General features: G+C 40.5%; 1 protein-coding gene across 2 annotated transcripts; it reads right to left on the reverse strand.

Moving 5' to 3' along the window:
- Positions 1-778: 778 nt before the first annotated feature.
- LOC118406223 lies at positions 779-7,901 on the reverse strand. 2 transcript variants are annotated; one of them, XM_035806137.1, is made up of 9 exons: positions 7,229-7,901; positions 5,266-5,559; positions 4,548-4,868; positions 4,088-4,378; positions 3,429-3,761; positions 3,046-3,222; positions 2,755-2,937; positions 2,217-2,313; positions 779-2,047 (listed from the first exon to the last, which is right to left on the reverse strand). In XM_035806137.1, exons 1-9 carry the CDS (start codon positions 7,320-7,322, stop codon positions 1,651-1,653), a joined length of 2,187 nt encoding a protein of 728 aa, XP_035662030.1. In that variant the 5' UTR covers positions 7,323-7,901; the 3' UTR covers positions 779-1,650. The 2 variants fall into 2 exon arrangements, with proteins under 2 accessions (XP_035662030.1, XP_035662031.1); XM_035806138.1 differs by lacking the exon at positions 2,755-2,937 and having other exon boundaries at positions 7,229-7,898.
- Positions 7,902-13,027: the final 5,126 nt, after the last annotated feature.

Below are 13,027 nucleotides of genomic sequence, written 5' to 3' on the forward strand. Positions count from 1 at the left end.
TTACTGGTTTTAAATTTGACTTTTCTTTGAAACTCCCACATATTCAATGATATATGGGCTGGATGATTTTGGTCAGAACTTCTAGGAAGACATTTTGTGGATTTCCTAACCTAAAATGTGTACACTTGTCTCCCCAGGTCCACAAGTCTTCATCTGCCATGCTGGACCAGACAAGGCACGCTTTGTGAGACCTCTCGTCCAAAAACTCCAGGAGGAGGGGCTACCAGAGGACAAGATCTTCTTCGACGAGATAAGTCTTAGTCCTGGAGATGACTTTGCTGCTGAGATAAAGGCCACGCTTTCTAGCTCGTCTTCTCTGAAGCTCGTAGTGTTTGTGATCAGCCACTATGTGCTGAACGATAGGTACTGGCCCAAGTTAGAGTTAGAGCTCACTCTTCAGGCAAACAAGAAAATCTTCCCTATCTGGCTGGACCAGAATGAAGATGGTTTCACGAATTTCGGTACTAGGTTGAGGAAGTACTCCCCGACCTTAAAGGAAAAAGTTGGTAGGAAGGTTCTCGTAGATGACGCTGGGAGAGAGATGCTAAGTATTGCAGAGGAAATTGTGAGAAAGTTGGAAACTTCATAATTAAACATCAATATTTTTAATGCAAATTTTTTTTTATTCAATGTAAGGTCTCTGGAATGAAATATGCCTTTTAACAAGCGACTGTTATGTGTTATGCGTGTTTTATCCCAATCATCTGTAGTGGGTAAGACTTAGATTGTGTAACTAGTGTTACTTTTCAAATCTGTGTAATAAAATGCGTACGAAATGTCTGTTTGCATGTTTATTTCATCCTGAATATTGATATGATCATGGACCACATAAAATTATATTCTCGGTAGCTAGGGCAACCCACAGAAGCGAACACAACTTAACAATATGTCATAGCAGCATGAATACGGCGTATGGGACATATACAGAACTTTATTGCTCCCAAGTTTGTTTAGGAATGTCATCAAGTTGCTATTTACATGTAGTCTGTTAGCGTCAGAATATGGCACCTTGTATGCAACTTAAAACTTGTTTCATTGATGATATTTCCTACTATAAAAAGTACAAATAGATCCAGGCTAGTAAATGCCCCTATATGTTTCCCTATATAATATGTCCCTATTCAATAGCATTCCGCAGATGGGTAGAGAGTGGCTAAACAACACGCTCTTACGTTCTTTTGAATTACTTGGTGAATAGCTGCTTTGTTTGATCAGTCAGATATCTCCATCCATATATCTACATGTTTGTAGTCTTGTTATTTGTAAGATGTAATACCACTACCCTACGAACCACCAAAGTGAACTTGGTTAAGACCTTCTTTTACTTTTATATACATTTACTTCTATTCATCTATATTTATTGTTTATGTTACTGTACAGTTTGGCATTGTTGTTTTCATGAACTCAATTACATCAATCAAACCCAACAAAATAGCGATGTAACAACATGTAGGAATCTTATAACAAACCTAAAGTTAATTTGCAGGCAGAAGAATCGTAAGTTTTGTACGTTTTTCGTTTGGATTTCCTTTCATTCATGGGTCCAAACTACGTGTATAATTGCAGCGCTTGATTCGGTCTGTAAAAAAATATTCAAAAGTTGTGTAAAGGATTACAAGAGAAATCAATACATTTGGTTGAAGACTAGATCTACTGGAGCCCGTACAGGTCATTGTCAATAAGGCCCTGTTGCTCTCCATTCATTCCACGTCTCCCTTCTCCGGCTGAACTTTCGTACAAAACATTGTCCACGATCCCCTCTTCTTCCTTTCCAGAAGGACTACCTTTCTTGTGTTTCATTGGCTTTGCATACATCAACTCGAGGGGTATTTTCGTACCGCTATCGGGTTGGGCGTAAAGCGGCTCGGTGCCAGCGGGGCCAGTGTCCCGGATGGAGGCGTATTGATGGATATCCTCCGCCTCGTTTTCGTCATTAAGCGCACGCGCACTGAGGTTTCCGGGCGTCAGAACGAGGCTGTCTGAAGTAGGCGCTGTGGAGTAGGCGGCAGTACCGGGAGATGTTGTGTGCTGCTTCTGCGCTGCTTTCCTGAAAAAAAAAATACAAAATTTTAGTACTTATAGTCGATCATAATCAGAAACAAGAGTCGAAATGAAACTCTCAACAATTACGTATCCTTAATTGAAAGAATTCTTTTTCCTAGTTCACTCTTGCTCTGAAACAACTTGGTGTTTTACTTTGGAGAAATAAGGCCTACCTTTTTCTTATGATGAAGATGGTGACCACAAGAACTATGGCGAGGAGAACCAACACTGCCACTATGCCACCGACGATCGCCATCCACTTTGTATTATCTGTGTAAAGGCAAAGGTGCGCGTGACTATTGACTCCGTGTACGAAGGTTAACATTATGCCATCAGGGTGACTACGGTGCCTTTCTCATTGTACAAGTGTGTTTTTTCAGTCATTTCACTACATTGTCATTGGAGTGGCAGGAAGTGAATGAGATGATGGTGTCACTGCAAAGGTCATACCTGCGAGAGTGACAGGAAGTAAAGTTTAGAGGTGTTAGAACTAGTCATTTATCAGACATGACAGACACTCTAGGTTATGGGGTCAATGGCTTAAGGGTGATAAATGTGCAGCGTTCGTAAGTAAATGCGGTCTTAGGTACTAGCACAGCCTCAGTGCTTAGTCCAGTTAGCATTGTACGGCGTCATACAACATAGATGACAGTGAATCCACCTATACTTGTGCCTTTTGGACCACACAGTGTCATTACCACACGATCTTACCTCCACAGTAAGGTGATGGAATGTCCAATCTTCCGTTCTCCTGACACTGTACCGTAACATTCTGCCCGTTTTTACAGGTGATGCTCGCCTTTTGGCCAATAGCAAACTTTCCTCCATGGTTAGGGGAAACGGAAATGACGTCATCGATCACTGCTACGGGTCCGCATTGGCCAATACCTATAGCTAGAAAACATGCAGATATTACGTCTACGTGAAATACATACCTGCCGGCTCTAGCGTCCAGGGGAAGTTTGGACCACACAAAACAGTGTCATTATGAATTATGCTTACCTGTGCAGAAAGGAGCAGTAATGCTGAAGCTTCTGTCCGTCTGGCATCGTACTGTGACGTTTCGTCCGTTTTTACAAGTGATGCGCGCCTCTTGGCCAATAGCGAAGTTTCCTCCATGGTTAGGGGAAACGGAAGTGACGTCATCGACTGCTGCTATGGGTCCACAGTGGCCAACACCTAGAGAATATGCAAGGTATGGATTCAGGAAGTTAATTTAAGATGGTAGCTCGCTGGCCGAAGATGAAAATAACGTATTGCTGTATTCAGAAAAAAAAACGAAAGTGATATCACCTATCACTTTATCTCTCCATGACCACAAACAATTTTTATGAATGGCGAAAACGTTTCACTTTCAGTATTCTTGACACCCTAAACCAACCCACCTTCATAACGCAGGATAAATCCGTCCGTTTGCTGCGCTCTTCGCGGCCCAGCTCTGAACTGCAGGCTGACATTACTGCTGATACTGACGTATTCTGTCATTGACGTACCGTTAACAACAGTAACAACAGTGCGCGAAGCTCTGTCCTCTACAATTCTCAAGCTGTCTTCTGTGGAGATGTCTAAGAGTTCTAAACTGATCCTTATGATGTTTTCAGGTGCTACTTGTATGTTCCATACACAGTTCTGATCTAGTGGGTACGGTCCGGGGAAATCCGGGGAGTAGATGATCCCTTCATTTGTCTTCAGATCGCCACCACATGCTCCAATAGACGCTACAAATAAAAACAACTTTATATCACGTTTTCATTCAAACTAACACCTCTCATAATCATATACATAATCAAATAATGTTCTTAGTAAACGAGAAAAAAACGACATCGAAAAGTAGATATTGCTTTTGGAAAGTTCAATTCTTGCCATGGATAAAAAGAAGGAAAAGAATTACCCCTTCACACAACAAGAACTTATGGAGATTTTCAAGTGATATCCTGAATCAGCACCAAGGACAGATATTGAAGTTTGAAATACATGTCGTTAACCAACTGTATTAGAATGTTTTTGGCCACATTCGAACATTTGAAAATGATGAATTTCTTACCTTCAAATACTTCAATTTTCTGTGAGCTACTTGGGCCTCCACAGAACTGGAATTCGTCTCCGCCACACGGTGCAGTACAGTCAGTGATCGGTAGTCGGCGCGAGGCAGAATCTTGTAATTGGCTCCCACACCGACAAGCAAATATGTTGGCAACTCCAGCGTACCGATAACTTTGGGATCGACAATATGATAGACACTGTTGAACCGTCATGCTGGGATGAGAGGTGGCCGGACCAGACAGTAGGGGGTTGTTGTTTGGTTCATCCTGGTAGCAGCCTAGCGACATCGGAACTGGGGGAGGGGGAACATCGTTGTATCCGTTTTTGCACAGCATTAATATATAATATGTTAAGAACTATACATGCGTTAAAAAGTATTTGCAAGTTTGACAACCTGATCCCCAAACAACGTGCTATAGTTGGCCAAAAATAGCAAATGAAAGATAACACGGAATACTCACCGTTTATACACCTGTGTTCCACTCTTAAGTACCTTTCCACATCCCCCTCTATGTGGTCACACGGGTTCCCTCCGAACATCTCGTCCGACGGTTCTAAGATACAGGTTCCCGAAACACGTGTGCAGCGCTCCTTGACTCTTGTTATGACGTTATTTCTGCTTACCCAATTACACGACGTGCATTCTCCCTCTCTCTCTGTACATCGTGACAGCTTACACGCCCAGTCCTGTCCGTACGTGGCACGGACGATCAAGAGTGTCTGAAAGTCCGGTCGGGGACACCGTAGGGTTTTCCTGTCGTCCTTGCAGATGTACGTTATTTCTGGGTGGAAAAAGCGAAATCTTTTAAAAAGTCATTGATGATACAAACGATCTATTACAAGACGTAGAATCGACTAATTTCAGTGTGAAATGTATCTTAAGTCATGCAATCATGAATATCAAGGTAAGTAAATTAAGTAACAACTAAAACCAATAAACAACCACCTGGCCGGATATTGAAATTATAGCCATGTCAAAATAAAGGAATGCCTTCTGTGTATCTGGTCCTCCACTATATTGTTGGTAGCTTAGTATTTTCTTACACATTTGAAATTACTAGTATGACTGATTGATATACATACGATAACTTTGATTTCCACTGAGAACATTGACTAGTTTACAATAGCAAAACACTTGGCAACGTCCCTGAGGTGTTGCCAAAAAGTAAGTTTACAAACCTGCACAACTGAAGTGTGCTTCCGGGTCCATTATGAATCTTTCATTATCACTGTCCCAGATTTCAAAGGTCCCGGTTATATCTTCAAGATAGAAGCTGGAGTCTTTCACACGGAAACGATTTTCGTTCAAAATATGCCAATAGTCTCCTTTGAAAAACACCAGAGCTTTGGACTCATCGTTTCTGTATTCAGGTCGAGTTCCAGATGTATCCGGGCTGGTCACGCTGTATGTACTAACCAATAGTCGTGGTGGATAAAGACTCGCGGACCCAAACAGACGGACAGTTGGACAACCTGTACAAACAGATCAAACGTTCACTGTTAGTTTAAACTGCGTCCCCAAATAACTTCTCCGCCCACCTCTGATGAATGACCTTGGTATTGGTGTAGCATAACTTCCGGATTTTGTATGTTTCGTCCTGGATATGCTCTGGTCTTTATTTTGGTGTGACGTTAGAGGGGTAAGTCTGGCCCCTTGCAACTTGCTCTGGAACCGCAGAGCTAGGGGCATTTATTTTTGTATTTTTGTGTTTGCAAAGGGGATAAATGAACAAACGGCCGACGGATTTTCCCGTTTTATAGTTATGCAGCTTCGACAGGTTTACACAACGAGATACAAATATTATGCAAATTCGGATCTATGATTCTACTGTTTCCTACAATAGGACTTCTAATTGATGGCAGATAGGCATTAACAAATACCAATTATGTAAAAAGCGCCTAATTTACACAAATAAGTGGCAAATGATAGTCATTTCATACTGGTGACATGGGAAGGTGAGTCAATGTGTATGCATAGATTATGCAAATGTAGAATTTATTTGCATAATTAAGATATTTCATGGAGGTACGAGGTCTCCGAACTCTATAGTTACTTCTGCAAACGCCGCCTTTTACATCGCTATATTTCTTGTCGAGTGTAAGCCAGCAGGTGACAAGCGATGCCTGGGTCACCTTCACGTTAGGACTGTCTCACATTGTCACACGCGTTCCTCACTGTTTTATCACCGAATTCCTCACAGTTCAAGACTGACTTCGCCTGATATTAACTCACTGAATTTGCTTTGCTCAGTTTAACAGACAGACTTAGCAAGAGGGGATGGTACAAGAATATGAGGGGAGGGGTGCAAAACTTACCTATCCTTTGTTTGTGGTAAGTGATTTGTATTTCACGGATTACCTGAATGGCGTTTAGAATATTACATGCATTTTCACTTTCGAACCTTAACGCCCCCACAGCAGAAGAAAATGGGCCACCCCTAACTCCTGACATTCAATCCTGACATGTAACGTTACAAAGATATATATACAGGATGCTGGCACATAGCAGCGATCGGTAATTGTGTGCGTAAATCAGCTAGGCTATTACGCCATACAGGAACACTATAAATCTCCCAAACGTTACTGTTACTGTTCCCGCGGAGATTAAGGAAGTGCGATCAATCTTGTTCATGACCGCCCCCCCTTTCGACGCCTTTTGAAATGAGCCTCGCTTTTGTAATATCAAATTACACCAGCGCCTCGCGGTATCTTAATTGTTTTGGAGTTGCAGATTTACACCAGCGTAGTATAAGATATAATTGCTCATCGTGCTGAGAGAGGGCAAACTAGACAACGAAAACGTATCGGATGATTAGTTTTGTAGCAGGCAGACCGCGCACTTCCGCTCTACATGACACCACCTTCCTTAGCTTGACTTCCTTCCTTGTTCAGTCTTTGATAAATGAAGTCACATTCGCCTTACGATCTATCTTCTGTGGTAGGGTTTTCAGCGAGACTTCTAGTGAGACAACCGATCGTCTACGATCGATCTACGACAGACACAAGACAGCTGAGTGCTGCACGACACATCCGTGACTAGCTGATTAACGATACCCCAGTTTTGCAGTCGTAGACATGTCGTACGACAAGCGTGAGGGCTGCAGTTTCGCCACAAGACAACCCTACCGTAGTACGTACGTACCTGCGCCCGTTACGGGAACCAGGAAGCCCCAAGCCGTGAGGAACAGCACACACACGGACAGCCGCCCTCCCGTCCTCCGTACCTGTCCCGACATTTCTGCCGTGGTTCATGTAGACTTCCGAGAATCGAACTCTCGAGTCAGGCTGAAAAGGCTGTAAGCGTTGGGTAAACCTGTCCAAACCGCCCCCACATTTCCTCCGCGTTGATATGGGACACGGTTTCTGTTCCCTCTGTTTCGTATATCTTATACGAACTCGGTTCCGGGCGCGCGCAAGGTGGTATGGGTACCACAATTCCCATAGCTTCAGACCTATCAATCTTTGTGAAGTCTTATTTTTTCCCTGACACAAAAATGTCTGTCTCCTTCCTTTCTCGTATCCGCTGTTGTATTATTGGTGTCGATTTTCCCATAACGCCCTTTCTTCATGCTGATCAGATGAAAATATTGACTCTTTTACCATGTTTTGAACTTAAGATTCCAGCACAATCCCGATGAAGTCATTTAAGGTCATGATTCAGGTCAAGCGATCTATATCTCGGGACAAAAAAAGAGAACTAAAATAAAGCTGAAACCTTTTCACAATCACTGTGTGTGCTTTAGATAAATAAGGTGTTAAACAAAGACCGATGTTTAGAATGACCTTGTAATAATGTTGTTGGTGGTATGCTAGTCACGTTTGACCAGTCGAACAAAGACATGTATTGTGTACTGTAAATCTATTTATTTTCGCGGTGGTTTTGTTGTGCGGTGAAGAGGAGGGGGTTCGCAGTGTTTTAAATTCGCGTTATAAACAATTATGTGCCACAGTTGTCATACGATGAAGACATACTTCGCTGTATCGTGAGTTTGCTGTTGAAAGATCACCACGACAATAAATACATGGCCAAAGTTTGACGTTGTACAGTATTATGTGTGCAGTGAATCGAACACTTAAGACTCGCTCAACGGCTCACGTCATCACACTAACCTTTGACCCTGCCCCATCTAACGACTTTCAAAAGTTTGTTATAGATAAAGAAATATTAGCCTCCTTCGCAGACTTCTAGAGGGATGGCATTTACCATTTGGGGGGAGAACCTGATTTTTTACACGGGTGAAGGTTCGTCGTGCTGGAAAAGAGAGATTTGCCGCACTTTCCCAGCCCTGCATAGAAAACCTTAGCCCAGGATGGAAATTGCTAATGAACGTCCCCCCCCCCCCCAAATGAAAACAATTGCGCGCCAAAAGACTGTGAAGGAAGCTAGAGAAATATTAATGGCTAATTGCCATTCTCTCATTGGATAAACTGCTAATTGTGATGGACAGTTAGCATTGGTCTATTTTCTGAGCGGTGAATTTTGGACGTGACGCCAACATGGCGACACTGGTAGGTTCGTGAGGAAAACTCGTTCTCAAAAGGTGAAACTATCCCGTCAATATTATTTCCAACAGACCAGTAACTATTACGTTAGTAGTTCACGTTAAATTCCGAGCATAACATTCGCTAATATCTTGATTTGGGCCGGGCTAGGATTTTTGTTTGTAACGTTAATAAGGTCAGGGACGAATCAGAGAGTTTGCAGCTTATTTTCGCACAATTATCTTGAATACAAGTTGTGTTTCCGAATATTTGTGGTCAACATAATTTTAGAATCTCTGGATGGATTGGGAAAAAATGATATTTTCTAAGTGGATAGGGACTGGAAGACGAAGGTCAAGGTCATTTTTTGGCCCTCTGGTATGTTGCCTTGGTACTGCAGCAGAACCTACGGTTTTTGTATCATTTGACCTGAACGTGCTATGGTCTTGATATTTTGGTGGCAGATAGCTTGCGATGTAAGGGGAAATTGTGTAGGTTTAGACCTTGCTCTTACACTGTAAGGTCAAAATCTTCCAAGGAGAATAACTGTAGAAAGGAACGGTTTCCATAATATTGACGGATCGTTCTGATTTTTGTTATAGCCAAATGTAGGACGCAGATAATAAGATACTAATAATGTAAATTTACAGCTTATTTGCATAATTAATGAGGACAATTCATAAATCCACTGCATTCCATCATAGGACTAGTCTCTCAAACTTGTCACATATGCAACTGAGAAAAAATGTGTATAGCTATCGATTATACAAATAAAGACCTTCATAATTAATGAGAACATACTGTAATTACATAGTGGTAATTGATTGGAAATTCATACTTCAGGTATAACGAAGCTAACTAGAGGTCAACATTATCAAATATAAGTTTTGCAAATAAGGGTCACATGTACATAATCAATTAGGAAACACTACATTGGCCTTCTTTGCTAAGGTACCTGTATAGCATTGATGTCCCTCGGGACACAGATAACTACGTGGTTGTATAATGTTTAGTATGCAATTTAATAGCTTAGACAGAGATGCACATCATGAAGTGCAAATTATGCAAATTTGCAAGCTAATGAGGAAAATCTATATTTGCATTGTTTTCCATTAAAGTACTTAAATACATGTAAAATATGTAGTTAATGGCAGGTTGAATATATTGGTAAATAGGTTGGTATATTAACAGATACCAACTATGCAAAAAAGTTCCTAGTTTGTATAATTAATGCAGTAGTGCCATAAGTCTTATAACTAGTAAATGATTGAACCGTCAACTTTGTAACCAGAGTGTTTAAGTTAGTCATTGGTGTATGTAACCAAGCAATAGATTATGTCGATTTGGAAGTCATTTTCATATTCAGACTACTGTAAATGCAGAAATGTTCATGGTGGATTAATGTTCGCGGTTTTTGCGGTGACCACTTCACCGCGAAATTAAAACCACCGCGAAAATTTTTCTATTATGGTATTTGACTGTAGTCTACGGTGTTACCGCGAACTTAAAACCACCGCGAAAAGTCCTTTTTCTCGCTACCGCAAAATTAAATCCCCACGAACTTAAATGCATTTTACAGTATTTCATGGAGATATGAGGTCTCAGAACTCTTGTTTTGAGGTGTGTTCTGAGAGTTAGAGACATGACCTGACATACCCCTAGCCTCCATAGCAGGCTCTCTATGGCCTTTTTTGGCACTTTTGCAGGCCATTTCTTTTTGTACTGGGTCGCTGATTGCTGGCCTTTTCTGATAGCCGGCCATGTACATGGCCAGCTGTCAGAACAGACCAGCAAATCATCCAAAAAGCTGTTGAACTTGTTTGAAGGGCAACATTCTCAAAGGATATTCTATATTTGCCATCATACTGTTTGTGTTTGTCCGACACACTTCAGTTACTAACAGTGTCTAGGAGATTGATATTGTCATGATAGTCCTAACAGTATCTAGAAGAGTAATATGCTGACAGTCATAGTCCTCCCACCCCAACCCTGTTTGGTTTATTCCTTTGTCACCTTAAACTTGTCAAACTAGTTCTGTTGCGCACCAATATTTGCTTCAAAGTTTTTGAACGAATGATACCAGTTTTTGTCCGATTACTAATCATAATATTAGCTAGAGGATTGTTGTAATTGTACCCAAAGTTACTTTAATTTTCTTTCAACTTATGTGTCTCTTTGGCTTTGACTTAACTGTGAGTTTGTTGTAGTCCGCCCTCCAGCTATCCCCACCCCATTTTCTAAATTCTATTCTCTTTTAGTAATTAGGTAACCCTACATGTATGATTAGTTGCATTGGATTCTACTGGTAAACTTGCATGGCTGAAAACAAGTAAGTTAAATCCTTCTTTTTTGTTTGTTAACTTTTCCATGCAGTATGTACCTTTGTTTATAGGGTCTTACATGTACACTTTCCAACAATGTGGTAAATGTCTTTTGATGACCTCACCAGTATTAGCTTCAAAATTTTTGAACAAATGGTACCAAATTTTTGTCCGATTACTAATCATAATATTAACTAGAGGACCGTCGTAATTGTACCCAAAGTTACTTTTAATTTTCTTTCAACTTATGTGTCTCTTTGGCTTTGACTTAACTGTGAGTTTGTTGTGGTCCGCCCTCCAGCTATCCCCACCCCATTTTCTAAATTCTATTGCAGCTACATGTATGAATAGTTGCATTGGATTCTACTGGTAAACTTGCATGGCTGAATATGGATAAAACAAGTAAGTTAAATCCTTCTTTTTTTCTTGTTAACTTTTCCATACAGTATGTATCTTTGTTTATAGGACCTTACATGTACACTTTCCAACAATGTGGTAAATGTCTTTTGATGACCTACAAATTTGGTTAATGACTTTCATCCGACCTTTTGGAAATTTGGAAGTGATTCCTATATAATAATTACTAAGGGGTAGATTGGCGTTGGCGTGGCGTAACTGGTAGAGCGTTCGGCTAGGAATCGAAAGGTTCCGAGTTCGATTCCCACCATGCCCCGACGTTGTGCCCTTGGGAAAGGCACTTTACACGACTTTCCCTTACGGTTGAGTGACGCCCACCGAGCCTCTTCGGCTAATCTGTCTAATTGCACTGTGCCAAAAACACACTACGGATTTGGTGCATTGATGTGCCAACATCTGCACATTGACTTCCACCAAGAACCGTTAATTTTTTTTTAAGGGGTAGATTGTGTATTTTGCATTTTGAGCAGACGTTTTGGTTCAGGGGGCTAGTGGTGAATTTTTGGAGGGAGGCAGACGTTAGAAATATCAATCCCCTAACTGGAACCTCTGATTGGAAAATCTAATAATCATGCTTTAATTCCTAAGATGTTAGTCTTGAATTGTTAGTATTTAATTTATGTTGAGTTAAACAAATCAGATAAGTTATTACTGCTATGTTCGATTATCTATTTTCTATGTTTTTGTGATTATTGTTAGGTTGAAGGGCTCCCTTGGGAATTAGTTTCTCGTAAACTGAAGGGACAACAATATAAGATTAATAAATGAAATAAAAAAAATAAATAAGATTACTCTATGCCATAGTCAACCTTGTTTGGGCCTTGATGATTTTTTGGTGAGGACAAATTTATCTTTAATATCAATGTAATATCAAAATCCACACAATTATTGTTCTGTACAAAGCATCGGCCCTTGTTCTTTACCACTTAGGTTGCTTCAGCAGAAAGTTTTGTCGAGCAAGCGAGCTCCATTGATACTCCTCTTCTTTCTCGCTTTTGGAACTATGAATATAATCTACTTCGCACAGGTAAGCAAACTTTACATCTTGTGAAAAGAAGTAGTAGTCTGCTTCGATAAGTCAGTGTGTTCCTTAACTTGCTGAAGGTACATTCTTGGAATTCTGCCAGGTCAAAGTACAAAAATGTGACTTGGTGAAGTTTAAAAGTTCCAATTCTGTGAATTATTATATATAATGAATACACCCACACCCACACACACACACACATATCTTATATATTAATGATTACATTAAGTACTTCATAACAACATGAAGTGTTCACTCCTACATATCATTTATATCACCTTATGAATTTTCCTCCAACAAATAATGTGAATCAAAAAGTCTGTATTTGCTGAAGTAAAATGCAGATACTCATTTCTAGCTAGAGGCTATTTTCCAATGTGGATGCATATATCATAGAACAGTGGTGCTTTCCTGGTAGAAGTAGTCAATGTCTGAGCAAAGTATTTTTTACCTGTGACACCTGTTCAGATTTACTTTCAGAAAATTGACAGAAGACCCCAAGAAAAACGTTTGTTTAATGTCAGGGAGTGGTAAGTTTTGTTTTAAGATCAAATATCAGGAAGGTTAGTTTATTTGTTTTAAACGGTTGGATCATGTTTATTCTTCTCTTTCTTATCCTTAGTTACAGCCGTCACATGTTGGATTAGTCCTATATATCTAATTCTAATATCTAATAATACCTTAGTAGTTTCTGAGC

The sequence above is a fragment of the Branchiostoma floridae genome, chromosome 18, assembly GCF_000003815.2.
Source record: "Branchiostoma floridae strain S238N-H82 chromosome 18, Bfl_VNyyK, whole genome shotgun sequence".
Classification (NCBI taxonomy): domain Eukaryota; kingdom Metazoa; phylum Chordata; class Leptocardii; order Amphioxiformes; family Branchiostomatidae; genus Branchiostoma; species Branchiostoma floridae.